Source organism: Hyposmocoma kahamanoa, unplaced genomic scaffold (assembly GCF_003589595.1).
Source record: "Hyposmocoma kahamanoa isolate Upper Pololo Valley unplaced genomic scaffold, ASM358959v1 170, whole genome shotgun sequence".
Lineage (NCBI taxonomy): Eukaryota > Metazoa > Arthropoda > Insecta > Lepidoptera > Cosmopterigidae > Hyposmocoma > Hyposmocoma kahamanoa.
In genome coordinates this window covers 1,366,847-1,381,878 of record NW_020653614.1, presented here as the reverse complement: position 1 = coordinate 1,381,878, position 15,032 = coordinate 1,366,847, and the positions used below count along the sequence as shown (strand labels likewise).

General features: G+C 37.9%; 1 protein-coding gene across 1 annotated transcript in view; it reads right to left on the bottom strand.

Annotated features, from left to right (window-relative positions):
• Positions 1-332: 332 nt before the first annotated feature.
• LOC113225705 (scavenger receptor class B member 1) overlaps positions 333-15,032 on the bottom strand; it is a 60,562-nt gene continuing 45,862 nt past the window's right edge. The window contains exons 4-12 of the mRNA XM_026458107.1: positions 12,233-12,371; positions 11,724-11,851; positions 11,318-11,402; positions 10,373-10,506; positions 7,708-7,829; positions 6,104-6,238; positions 4,877-4,995; positions 2,553-2,684; positions 333-1,426 (exon numbers count right to left, since the gene is read on the bottom strand). Coding sequence (XP_026313892.1) covers positions 920-1,426; positions 2,553-2,684; positions 4,877-4,995; positions 6,104-6,238; positions 7,708-7,829; positions 10,373-10,506; positions 11,318-11,402; positions 11,724-11,851; positions 12,233-12,371 — 1,501 coding nt within the window. The 3' untranslated portion in view covers positions 333-919. The remainder of the gene's footprint in view (positions 1,427-2,552; positions 2,685-4,876; positions 4,996-6,103; positions 6,239-7,707; positions 7,830-10,372; positions 10,507-11,317; positions 11,403-11,723; positions 11,852-12,232; positions 12,372-15,032) is intronic.

Below are 15,032 nucleotides of genomic sequence, written 5' to 3'. Positions count from 1 at the left end.
TTTGTCTTGGTCTCTTCGTCGTTATGCCACCAAAAAAATATTTATGGACGATTCGATAAGCATTCGAGATATGTCCAATCCTTTATGAGAAATACGTACATATCTTCAGCTCTGCAAACGGTAGCCATTTTGAAAACAAAAATTCTAAGTTGTCAGCGAAAAGTACTGTCTGATCACGTTTTTTTTCTATTTAAAGTGAACACAAATGATTTAGTAAAAAAAAATTAAAACAAAAAATGCGATTGAGCAGTTTCTTCCCTTTACCACTTCTTAACCAATCTATTTAAAAAAAAATATTATTGTAAAATAAGAAATATTATGTAAAATTTGGGTATAACATAGTACATCTAAAACATGAGCAAGTTTATTTTAAATTTATACTCCGATAATTATGGAACCCATGTTCGGTCATGACACAACCTTAATATTAAGTAAAAAAGCACTAGCCGTTTCTGAAAAAGCCCCACTGCCTCATACAAAAAGATGATCCTAATGAAGCATCAAAGATTTAAAAATACTTAATAGGTTTATCCAGAATCCAAACTTGTGAAAAAAAGCTTGGATCTAGAGGCCACGCAAGTTAAACATTTGGCAATATTTTCTACTAAGAACTACATAAAGTCTTACAAATTGCTTTTAGACTCCGAAATAGTGACCCCGGTAGTGATTTTTAATATCAATAAACGTGCTTTCAACACTTGGCGACGGTCCAAGTTTTATTGGTCAGTCTTAATTCTATGCCTAACCGTTATATATAATTATAAAGAATTCCACATTGACAAAATATCACACACTAAAAGTTTTTGTTCTCTTTTGTTCGGCACTTTTTCATCACAGTCGTTTTTTAGTTTTTCTAAAAGCACATTACCACCTTTCTTTTGGAGTCGTAGTTCGGTAAACTGTTGCAGTATAATCGCATTTACTCCTCGTACAAATTTAAAACACTACATCTTCTCAATTCGGATTGTATGAATGAATTATCTGAATGTATGAGACTCTCTCTTTCAGCTTCGTGTAGATTGAAATGAGATTTGACAAATTCTCTTTTAATTTTCTTGAATTCGTCTAAACTTTGACTAAGGTCTAGCCTTTTTAAATGATGTATTTCTTTGAATTCTGGATCATCTGTCGAGTTGGTTGGGTTTGTGTCCAATGGATGATACGCAGTCTCTTTATGAGGCAGCAGCTTATGTGAATAATCAATAATCAGCGTTGAACCTCGTCGTATGGTTTCTCTTCCTAATTCAACAATTTCTGTGGATTTTTTTCCAATAACGAAACTTTTGTAAGCTTTTACGAAGACAATGGCTAGGATGAAAATTCCGAGCAAAATCATGCCGTAGGTTAAAATGGGACCGGCAACTGGTGCTACAACGGTGGCCAGGTAAATCCAGCGCCATATCGATGGTGACACTTCTTGAATACCCTGAAAATAATTAACAACATGAATCACTACGTCCGACATCTTTTAGAGGGACGAGCAAGAAGATACCAAGTGATCCAAAAGTATAATATAAATCTTTAGAGTTTGGTAAAAAAATAATTATTAATCCAACAACTTCATTAAAAATTAATTTGATACTAGTAATAAAGTCCAGTAAATAATTGTAATTATCAGACGTAGAGACGGGCAACCACCCGGGTTTTAACCCGGCGCTCTGTTAACGCCGGGTTTAAATCGCGTTAAAACCCATAAACGCACAGAATCGAGGGCAAAAACTATTTACAACTAAATAAATATTTGTTGTAAATCGAGTTTTGTCCAAATTCGATTCTATTAGTCTTTCAATTGAATCGATTCGCTTGAAAATCGCATTGAAATAAATCGAATCGTTAGGTCGTATGCGCATAACGCAGCACTCAACATAGCCCCGCACTAGGGAAACCCTGTGTCGCGAGTGCCATGGACATACACATAGACAAACTCACAAGATAAATAAATGTAGGCCATACAAATATTTCTCCCGGCCCGGGAACCTAACCTGGGACCTCTGTGTGGCAGTCCGGCATGGTAACTGTTTGGCCACGGAGGCAGTTAAAAAAAAGTTAAAAATCGATTTTAATAGGAAGAGGTTGTACTGTGTAGAGTTGCCTCAAAGATTTTTTACATCCAAATTTGTAATAAGTATGAAATTATACCAATTCTGTATTCTCCGTTTCTGTCCACGATTTTGGACAGAAATGGATTATAACCCGGCTATACTCGGGCGGGTTGATTGGGTTTCAATCCACTTACTATCTCTGGTCCAACGGATTGCATGTCTTAAGATAAAAATGTCAAAAATATGAATATCGGAAACAAGAGTGTAGAAATTTTTTATTTTCTGTATAATATGAGTAGAACAATCCTTTATATTCCCGTGATAGAATGTAACAAAAATATCCCCCGGTTTTGCTTGTTTTTCTTTTTTCAAATGTAGTGGAGTAAAACCCAAAAACTTTACAATGTGTATCATTTTATTATTGAGGAAACATGTATTCATCAAAGAAATCATTTATGCTACCACTTCTAATAAATGATATGTGACAAATGGTATTATTGTTATTCTTACCTCTTCCAGCCACATAACTGGGAATATGGTATTCGGGAACTTGTCGATGTTGTTGACTTTGATACTATTCGCTTGATTAACCTTGAGGTTCAGCTGGACTCGAACGAAGCCTTCGAGCGGGACTCCCAGTTTCTGAAATTTAAGAAAAGTATGCGTTATTTATTAGTTATATATAGCCGTGGTAGCCCAGTGGTTTCACCCACCACTTCTCAAGCAGAGGCGTGGGTTTGAATCGCACCTCTAAGTTTCTCGGAGTTTATCTAAGACAAAAGCGAGCTTTTTAAAACTTGCACATCGAAGAAAGTTCACAACCCTCGGACAACGTGTGAAGTCCTCAACATGCATTGGGCCAGCGTCGCGGATTATGGCCTAAACCCAGCAGTGGGACGTATAAATGGATTGATCATGAGTTATTTATATATTGGCAAACCAAAGAAAAAGGTATAAAGCTTGTCTATAGACAAGGAGCATTAAACTTTTGTAAATAATCATTTGAAATTTTTATGATTCTATTTCAATTGCCACAGTGCCTTGCATCCCATCTTCTGCATGTGGGAAACAATTTTTTTCCTAAATTTTGAAATGTGAGACTGTTTAGTAGCTCTAGAAACCTCGTACTCGTTAAGGTTCTTTATGAACAGTTTGAACACTAAGACTAGATGACATTGGGTTCCCATGGTGTCTCAAATTCTGGTAGGATTTCTTTTCTATATTGTTTTAAAGAGGGTTTTATCTTTATAGACATGCCACCCTCATACGGACAATACGGAGGTATTACAATCTAGGTATTGCTAATTTCACAGCGTTATACAACATCCTGACCTCCTTAGACAAGGGGCTGGCCAAGATTCTGTTGCATATACCTACTGCACATAGCGTCAAGTCCGGAATCTAATGTCGGAATACCTCACTCCTAACGCATTACATTATCACATGATTATCCATTAACACATAGACGTCTTCTGTTGTCGCACATATCTGACAGTTTGATGAAGGAACCTTTGACATCAGATGTCCGAACTTGTTCAAAGGAACGTGTCCTGAGCGAAGCCATAACGCCGTAATTAATTCACGCCTGTTCATTTTGGCGTCAACAAACCATGCAATGCGAGGTAGATTGAGTTGAATGGTTTTATACCAAATTTCCTTAATTGAGGATCTTAAATCGAAGTAGTCCTTCATAGAGTTGTAACAACGCTCCTTAATAAAAACAACATGTCTGAAAAATACGGTGTAGAAGAATATGTATCGCCCTCTACTGAGGCCTCTTTGACTAGTTTGTCCACCATCTCATCCCCGGTTATTCCAACATGTGAATGTATCCATTGCAACACAATCTTCCTGGCATCATTACATAACTGAGACAGCAGTCTGAGTCTCTGAGTCTGATATGCGACAGGACAACCACGAAAATTGGGCCTAGAACATCGCGCTAAATGTTGAAGGGAGCTCCAGGAGCCAGTCAAAACAACGCACTTTTTAGCTTCATAGGTTATGAAATAAGATAGGGCTTCAAGGATTGCTAAAGGTTCGGCATACATTTTTGTTGTAATTTTAAGTTTAATATAGCCATTAGTTTGTGGATCGTAAAAGGCCACACCCATCCCAAAATGATCTCTCGAAGCATCCGTATAAATTTTATAGAATTTAGAATGCGATTCTGACCGATACCTTACGCATACAGCTTTTAGATTGTACAGATTGTGTATTCTTTTTGCACCTGTTATTGAGGAGATAGACGGTCTTAGTAAATCTTTTAAATCCATACTGCCCACTCTGGTAGGATTAATTCAAAAGAAGAATGCTGCCAGGGCATCACCTGACGTGCATGTGCTAGCACTTCCAAAGGATGCAGGAACAGATGCAGCAAATTGGTCTGGGGCCATAATATTCATATTACTACATTCTCATGACCGTTTTCGGTTACGGCAACTGCTTCAGCACAGCTGTTGGTGGCGCCCGTGCGCTCTCACGTGGCTCACATCTATTACTAAAGACCCATGCGCACAGGGGACACGTGAGCACACCATGAACGTAGTGGTAGCTGATCGCTACAGATTGTTTAGCTTTCAGCTCGTTTGACGACTCTGGGGGCCCAACGATTTGCACTGTCCCGGTAAGACCAACTTGAATTTTTCGAAATTGGTTCTAGTTCTAGTGTTCTGGATAGGGAGTGAACTCCGTTGTACTGGTACTCGTATTACAAGGAAATTCCTTCCTGGAGACCAGGTAAATTAAAACACTGAAATTGACTTTAAATACAAATTGTACTGAAGAAATCGCGAATTGAATCTGTGATCTCGATTTTACAATTTTGTACTTACAGGTTGTATCATAAAGTATGTTTCGTGTTTTTCCTTGTCAGGTTTCAGGCCATCGAATTCAGTCAGAAGAGAGGGATCAGCATCGTAGAAGTGAGGAAATGAGAGATATACTGGTGCATCTGAAAGAAGAAACATATACATTTGTTAATGCAGTGCATAGATATCCCACACTTAAGCCAAGGTCACAAGAAGTATATGTATCAGGTATTCTAGAAACTTTAGTACCACTGCCCTGCCTTAAAGCAATACTGCTAACACTACTGGGTGGCAGATTTAAAGAACAGTGAGATCTATCCCAACCACAAGAACACTTGTGATCTTGTAATTTTAATATAGCGACTGTTTGCATTTTTATCAAGTGAATCGTCTGATTCTTTGTTGATATGTATTTGAGCTATAGTTTTTTGTAGCAATAAAGCTCCTTGTGAAGGAGTTGGTCCAGAAAAGTACTACTTCATACATAAGTCGGCTACTAAGTAGTAATGTGCGCTCTAAGTGAAATAACAGGCACATGGGACTTGTCAACTTATGTCTCAGGGGACGGACGCAGTAGCAGTGATCCTCAGATCTTTAAGATTTAATGCTCTGAATGGCACTGCAACCGCTATGGATAGGCGTGTCGCTTGAAAAGGTTGTAAACCACTATGCGCCATGACCAGGATCACGGCAATCAACTAGGAAACTTCAAGACCACAGACAACAAGACAAGAAAAGGTATATTAAAACAGGTACAACAGTATAAAACACTCTCTTACTACGGATTAACATAAATAGTCCGGACACTTGTAGCCTAGTAGTAGTTATTACAGATAAGAATTTAAAGGTACTGGCAAAAGAATCAACATTAGACGCAAATGTAATTAGAGCAGCTGTTCGCTGTCGCGATCGAGCAGGGAGTGGCAATGGAAAGAAACAAAATTAGTATGGCGATGCAAAGGAATTAAAGAACGATTCAAAATTTAAAAACAAGTGGCCCGGAACCAGAGAAAAGGCGACAAAAAGGTGGGATGAGGATGTAAGGAGTTCACATCGTCACACGCTTACCACCAGCACGACATCACGTGATATCACAAAAGTCTAAAAAATAGAAAACTTTTCTGTATTGTCTCGAGTCTGAGTGTTTGTGGTACCGTCGTTGTGTCCGATGTCCTTAACACAAGTGCTTCAGTTATTTACTTTGGGATCAGAGAAATGTAAGTGATGTTGTCTAATTTATAATATACTCACTATATTGACAGGGGCTGATATTTTGGAGGCCTCTCGGTGGACATTTCTCGCCTTGGCAGTAACATTTGTTGTCAGCATTGACGTCAGCGCACTCAAGCGTTGATGAAGGCGGTGTGTACTTGCCGGTTGGGATACCTGGATGTTAACAATTATTATGAAATATTTGGGGCTCGGAAAGCTTATCTGCACTGGGGACCTTTTTACGTCTCGTCTATACGCTACAGAATCAGACTATCAACATGCAAAACTATTGGAAATACACATACATATTACATCCCCAAAATAATGCAGCATTTTAACAATGTGTGGCCAGTTATTTTCCTTTTTTAATTTAGGTCTAATTTAAAAATAGAAAATTAGTCGATTCCTTTTTTTCATTGATTTGCTTTAATTTTCTACAAATACTTAGTTCTCTTGTGGTTCGAATGAAATTTTGGGTTCTTGTAAATTTCGTAATCTTTAGTCGAAACAATTTTTTGGTTTAGTAAACTTCAATTTAATCGATTAAACTGTTTTAATTTTCCAATTGTCAGCAGCTTCTGCTTTGTTTGCTATAAAATGCTTTTTGCTTCATTTGGATGTTTTTTTAATAAAGATTGAGTAAGATAATGTTAATTTAATTACTATTTTATGTTTAATTCTTGTTTATTTAACTCTTGTATATGTAACTGCCTCTGTGGCCGTATGGTTCCCGTGATGTTCGTTTTACTTAGAATTGAATTATATGTAAATAGTTAAAAGCTCCCCAATGCTAATAACAAAAATAAAATCAATGTAGCTTTGTTTGTGAAAGAAAAAAATATCATCAACGTCACTACATGTCACACTGGTGTGCAGGGGCTTCCTTGAAATAGAGGATTTAGGCTAGTGTAATAAGTGTACGTAATATAGAAATTAAAGTCAGATAGATAGACTATAGAAGATTAACTGCCTCCGTGGTCGAACGGTTACCATGCTGGTTTGTCATGCAGAGGTCCCGGGTTCAATTCCCGGGGCGGGAGAAATATTTGTATGTAGATATATTTATTTCTCTCGTGAGTTTTAGTCTAATTTGTGGTTGTCTATACATGTGTCTATGGCACTCGCGATACAGGGTTTCCTTAGTACGGGGCTATGAGTGTGTGCGCTTTATTATTATTATTTAAATATAAACTTATTTATATTTTCACTTATTTTTTATTCCGCAAAGTATGTCGGACATGTGTTACCGTGTCTAACCAATACATAATAATCAGCAATCAAAAACAGCATTTTGCATTCTTGTGATTGCAGGGCAAAAGCTTTTTGGGGTACACGAAAGGAGCCTCCTCGCAATGGCGTACTATTCATGTCCCATGTACAGCTGGCGCGCCCTGAATAACAATCGGCTAGGATGTTGCTCCTGATTGGCAAATTCTTTCATCACACTTCACTACCGGCTGCTACTAGTGACTCCGGTAGCGGCTATAACTTCAGGGCCACAATAATATAGTGTATGCAATCGATAGTAAAAAAAGAAGAAGGGCAAAAAGATTATTAACCTCAAAGATTATACATGATCTGAGAAGCAAAAGACCTTCCTACCCAACCCCAAAGTATTACTACTAGTATGCGTCTGTACTCACCGTCTTTATAAACGTCTTCCCGGTACTGTAAGGGCACTATCCTGCAGAGATCTTTATCGTAGATGTACACCAGGTCCTTCTTGGTGACTGACCGAGGCGGGAAGAAGGAGCCTTCTGAAGCTCTGAAACAAATAAGAATTATTGAAATACTTGTGCTGGTATTATGGTTCCTAGGTTTGAAAAGGTTATGAAACACCAAGAAAACACAGGACACATAAAATTAATAAAATAAATAACACAAGCGCAACTATAGTCACAAACCATCACCAAAAATATACCCGACACGTGTTTCGCCTCTCCACGAGGCAGGGGCTATTGACTGCTCGACCCTCGGCCGAGCGTGTCGGGTATATTTTTGGTGGTGGTTTGTGACTTAATTTACTTCCATTTTTATCAGTTTATATTGTTCTTCAAAAGGGTCCGCTACGCAGCCTTGCATCGCGCATCGCCTAGTTACCCCTTACACATCAGGTGGAATCGCAGCCTTAACGTTTTCAAAGGTAAGATTGCTGGTGATATTACAGGCACATGGGGCTCGTTAACTGTTGTCTCAGGTGCAGTGACAGTAGGTACCCCTCAGATCTTTTAACTGCAGTTATACTAAACTTATGATTCGCAGTTATGCAAAAGTTATCGCCCGGTTTTAATGATAAAAATCCGATATCTTGGTTGTTAATCGAACTTAACAACATCCTTATAAAACTCGGTCAATGTTAACTAATTGAGTTTGCATGCTAATTGTTAAACGATAATGGTTCGAGTTATAACTATGGTTTAACTTATGAACTGTGGTTTTATTACCAGTTCTTAGTTATTCGCGATTGTTATATATTGGAAATGAAACTATTATTTTTATTTACTATTTACTATAAACTATTTACCCGTCTTCAAACAGAAGAGAATATTCTCAATTACAATTCAATGTTACGCTATTATTCCGGCACTTGTAAACTGATTTCGATGATTATTATAGTGGTGGCCCCCTTGGTTTATGTGCAATAAAGACTATTTCATTCATTTGATGATTGGATTCAATAGAAGTTTTGATTTTTTGTAATAGTTACCCCTAACTGAACACTGCCTCCTAAGACACAGTCTTTGATTAGTTTAGGAGGCAAAATCCCTAAATTTGGTACGCCTTATTTTATATTTTGTGCTACGTTATATCTATACCAATAAAATTTTGTTAAATAAATAATAAAATTGCTGCTCTGTACTAATTATAAGGCAAAAGTGTTAATAAAGATAAAGATTTATTTATTTACATTTCTTAGTTCAATTTGCAGGTTTTCAGAAAATTTTGTGACGAATTTCTATATCAGTTAAAATTAAATACAAATTATTTCGAAGAAGTTTAGCGCCTCCTTTGTTATTAAAAAAAGAAACATTTTAAACGGTCTCACGAGTACAAAGTAACTTTTAATAACTTCACTCAGGTTTGTACCTAGAATCATGTGCTGCGCATTATTTGCTGTGTAAAGTTTGCTCTCTTTGAAGGTCTCAAGCTGACCTTCTTTGGTTTGTGACACTGCTTCCTTGAAATTGTGAGAAAACGGATGGATCTGATGGCTTTCTAAAAGTATTTTATTTAAGAGAATGGGACAAACGAACTTTTATAAAATTTTAATCATTAAAGGTTTATCACTCATTACGAGAATTTTTGGCAGATGAATAAAGGAGAAAAGAACTAACGAATTAATTTGGATATTCATATTTAAAGCTATCTTACTAATTACGAACCGCATTCGAGAAGAGCGGCGGCCGCCCGAAGGCAGCGAAGTCTAAACTTAAATGCCTCTGGACCCCTTTCAGAAATAAAGGTACCTAAGGAATTTCGCTTTCTTCTCTCTTGCTAATTTCGTGCAGTCCGGTTAACCATCGGGAGGAGGTCCCTATAGGGCAAAGGGACCTCCGTCTCTAGGGTCTACATATCCCGGGGAGTTAACTCGTGTTTGTTCAGCAAAGTTTCCGAGCTACCGTTTCTATTGCCACTTAGCGTGGGTTAAGGACAGGAAGACAATGAAAAAGAAAAAGTATGAATTTTGATTGAAGACAGATGGAGCAAAGCGAAGACAGATGGAACAGAATAGAGGCCAAGACAGAGATGGGTGAACGACATCGTCAATGATGGCTGTAGATGGATGATACCAGTACAGGATCGTGGTGAATGGCACAAACTACGGGGGGTCTATACTCAGAAGTTAGGCTGTGAATGATGATGACGATCATAGAAAACCTGCAAGAGCTAAACGGGTTACTACCAAGGATTGTCATCCCAGTAAACTGTAGAGTGCATGAGAAATGATGACCCGATATTCGTTTTTTCTCGTATTCGATTTTCTAGATTTGTTCAGTCTCGGATTCGGAAAGAATACGAATACGAAGTAAAATTTTTGTTATACTATAGTTTCAATCCCTTTAAATGACAAGTTTTGGATATTAATCGGAGTCTGATTATAGAAGTACCTACATACATATAATACAGATTAAATGAATTTGTACTTTGCGAAGACGACTGTCAAGAACAGCCAGTTTATTTTTATTCCTTCCACTCGGACTGCTAAGGCAGATATGGACATAAGGTTTTTTCTGATCTCCTCCTACTCCTGACCTGACTCCCTTAATTTGGGTTAATAAAAAACCAACAAGGACCAGTTGTACTTACTGTATGTTGTTACAAGGCCGATCCTTCCAGTGGACGAGATGGTCCAGACCATTTATCTTGTCGATATACCCGAACCTCTCCAGCGATTGCTGGCCTGTGTAAATGGTTTCAGTCTCAGCTAGCGTGCCGTTTCTCTGGAAAAGTTTGGAAAAATAATCAAGTTCTGACGTTTTGAAAATGTCGATATTACATGCCACGATTATATCGTCGAAGATTTGAATAATGAGTTTATGGAATTTGAAAAATGACTAAGGGAAATAATAATAGTACATTGAGTATTACTGGCGGTAAATAAAGAATTACGAAGGACACTTTATTAGACTTTAGGGGTCGAGGTTCGTAATTCCCGTACCGTCCGTGAAACATTCAATTTTTCATCACATTTGCGAGTAAAAGTGATGAAGTAGTCAAGTTGCGTGCAAACATTTTATTTACGTGCAAGTATGATGAAAAAGAAAATTGAATCCGTGTAACAGGATCCAAAAGACTGTAGCTATGCCAATACGTTAGACAAAATAACCGCCATGAAGGACTTCCCATTCCGGTCATGATTTTTAAAGATATATTTAATAAGAAAAAGTGCTTCTACTTTTCTAAACCAGCGGCTGTTGCCTCAACGTGGCTACCGCTCTGCCAACTTAGTTAAGGACCGAGCCAGTAAATCTCACGAATTTCTGTATGCTTGTTGTGAATCTTTGTATTATGAAAGTTTCTTCACTCAGCCATCTTCACAGCCACCAAGACTGACAGATATGGCACTATATTAATAGTTTTTTTTTTTCAGTCGGGTCGAAGGGATTTTCCTTAGTGCGTCTTCGGTCTTTGTATCAATAAAAAATAAAAAACTAGAGCAGTACTTTCACGAAAAAATAGGTGAATATCGTTCCGTATCGTTTCATATCTGTCAAAATATATATTGTCATACTGAAGTCGAACTTAACTTACCGCTAGTAAAAGTCCCATCTGGCTATTAGGTCTCTTTCCTTTTGGATAGAAGTAGTGAGCTAGAGTAACTAGAGGGTCGTTGTACCTGTGAAGAAAATACGGAGCATTACTAATCAAATGTGGATTAAGTTTTAAATTGCTTTTGGAGTGGTTGTACTTTGTGTACATTTAGTTAATGCCGTTTTTCAGGTGATCGTAGTATGCAGAAAAATCTCTAGTTTGATGCCAGGTAACTACTTTGATTGTCTGGTATTATAAATATTTTAAATCCGTTCGGTTTTTTCATATCCGTCTTAAGCAGGAAAAATTCTTAAGCAGGGGACGAAGATCTCAATTCTAAGGTTATAACAATCCTTCGCTTCTTCTCTTTTTAACTCCTCGAAACCTCCAATAAATAGCAACTTACCCAAAAACTAGTTGTTCAGCAGTGACTTCGACGAACGGCTTCGCGTTGTCGCGGTATGTTAAAGCGAGGCCAGAGACCAGAAGATTGAACACAAAACTTGCCATGTTGGGAGAGAATGAAGTTACCGTCTGAAAATAAAAATAATTACTCAGCATTTTATTCCCAATGAGTAGTAATCTATGAACTAAATGTAGCTGATGTTGAAGATCAGGTGAACAACATTCTCCGGAACGATGCATCGCCAATTCAGGTTCAACTGAGTAATGACGGTGACCCAGGAAAGGAAATTGTGGTAGATATTGAAGAAGTCTTACGTCCATAAGTGGACGACATACTTGAAGAAAGTAAGTAGCCGTAAAGCAAACTGCTGTATTCCGAATTAATTGAAGTAAAGAAGGAGCCCAGGCAATACATGCACAGAGGACTTGACATTTGGTGGATCGTCTTACTGTTAAACCAGTTTAACATAAGGATGATGATAAATAATAGGTATTATAAAAATAACTTACCAATAAAGGAATGTTAGGTACAACAAGCTTTTGGTCCTTATTGACGCTCATCTCAGGCACGAATCGCAAGATCTTGTGGTGTTGAAACGTCACCGTGTCGTTATCGTGGAACTTTATGTTCACCTTCTCCATATCTTCCCTGCAACAAGCAAGAATAACACGTTAGACACACGTGTACACAGGGAAGCACTACCAGCTTATCTTACCCACCTCTGCCGCCAAGCAGTGATGTGCGCGTTACTACTGCTGGTGAAATTACAGGCACATGGGACTTGTCAACTTATGTCTCAGGTTATCGGACGCAATGGCAATGGCCCTCAGATCTTTGCAATTTAAAACTCTAAGCGGCACTTCCACTGTAATGGACAGGTGTGACGCTTACTACCAGGTACACGACATGTTTGTCTCATCACTTTGAACAGACAGATAAAGAAACAGGTAGAGTCTGAAACAAATGTTCTTAAGTAGTACTGGTCTAATATTTCATTTGATTTCGTTATTCAGTCGTTAGTATCCCACTGCAGAGCAAAAGCCTCCCTTCCTTTAATCGTCTGGACAAGATCTCATATTGCCCACAGCTCACTTGACATGCGGCAAATGTGTCCGGCCTAGTTCCATCTCAAACTCGCGGCTTGTTGACCAACAATAACGACTTGTTTTCATCTTGTAGCCATCTCTGAGGTCACGAGTTCGATTGGCAGCCAGGTTAATGTAGAAAAACTAACTTTTCTGTGTTCTATATTCTGGGTATTTGTGGTACCGTCATAGTTCCGCTTTAACTGTTAATACTAAGATTCAAACCAGTATCATCAGCATAATATGCGGATGCTCTCCGAACTGAGCTAGGGAACGAAGCGGCAGACCTTACAAATTTTTCTATGTGCTTGGTGCAGATTTTTGCCTTTGGATTTTTAAAGATTTTTGTGAGAAATTTACGAAAATTTTTCTTCACTCAGCCAGGTATCTTTAAAGCTACCAGCGGCTGACTAGAGGTGTCGCTTATCAAGTTCATTGAATATCATCACCATGTTTTACTACTTCCTACATGATATTCAATTATTTTCTTGTGAAATTAACTAGTTTGATATAATTATATTAATACAAATATAAAACACTGAAAAATTATTTCGATCTGGCTAGATACAAACCGCATACTGTGCCAATGCTGTTTAGTCTACAATCTTTGTACTAATAATAAAAACAAACTAGAGCCGCATTTAAAAATAAATGACTATCATGTAATAAAACATTATGATATTCAATAAACTCGTATTACAAGTGCTTTAGTTACTTTGGAATCAGAGCAACGCATGTGATATTGTCTAACATAATATTGCTATACAATATTATTGTCTAATATCACCGATTTGTGTTTTGGCACGCAGTATACTGCTTTACAATCTGACAGTTTCACTTCTAAGATACTAACTTTCCGTGCCTTGCTGACTATGCACTATCATCATCGAGTATATAACCAGAATAGAGACGAAATGTCATTGAATTTGTTTGAAAACTATTCTGCCATTACAGTGACAACTGCGCTCCTTAAATATTTGAAGCCATTGTCACAATTGGATGCTGCTAACCACTAACGCGTCAATAAATATGATTATAGTTTTGCGGAAATGGCAGCTAAAGATGTTTTCGTAATTTTTAATAGTTTGTTCCAACATTTTTTTAACTGTATAATAGACACGCGCTTGGCCACAATCTCACTTGATGTTAAGCGACGATGTGCCTTGAATAGCCCCAAATTGTACTTTTCGGGTAAAACAGATTAGTAGAGCATTCCATTCCTTTACCGCAAACATCAGACAGGAGGAAGCGCTTAGTGCGAATGGGTGGTATATCAGCGACGTAAGGATGGAGTGTTCCCGACCTTCTAGTCGACCGAAGGAGAAACGGCGAGGTGAATTTACTTGCAAAATGGAAACTTTTGCTAATGTAACCTTAGGAATGATCTTTTGTTGTGATTTATTACTATAATTCCCTAACAAAAACAAGCGTAATGGCAAAAGTTTTCATTTTACAAGTAAATTTTAGAACAAATAAATAAATAGATACGGTACACACTTATAGCCCCGCACTAGGAAAACTCTGTATCGCGGGTGCCATGGACACAAGCATAGACAACCACAATTTACACCCAAACTCACATGAGAAATAAATGTAGGCCATACAAATATTTCTCCCGGCCCGAGAATCGAACCCGAGACTCCTGTGTGGCAACCCAGCATGGTCACCGTTCAGCCACAGAGGCAGTTAAGAACAAACTATCAAAAACAACGGATCTCTGGTTTCGAGTTGTCAACTTATGCCTCAGTGGCAGTGCCCCTCAGAGATTTGCAATTTAAAGTTCTGAGTAGTACTACAACTGCTATAGACAGGCGTGTCGCTAACCACCAGGGCGCAGGTAAAAAAAATCATAAATTATATTTTGAAATGTGGACTGATACGGAAAATAACCTTAAAGTCTGATCATTCAAAATAATAAACTTCTAATAATTTCTAACGGAAGCAAAGCAATAGCAGAACTAGTTGTATTCCCAAGGTTTCGCCGGACCATTAGTTTATGCAACCTATGGCCGGTTTGGTTACGACAATTTGTGTTGGACATGCGTGTGCGCACGTACTGGCACGATGACAAGTGATTTGTAATTTAGGCACTTGAGAATTGACGATGGATAACGTGAAAACGTCACAAAGTAAATTTTTGGTGAGTCGTTATAAGTTTGTGATGCAAAATAAAATTATACCAAGTGACGGGACGAACAACAGCTGCAGTGCCACTCAGAGCTTT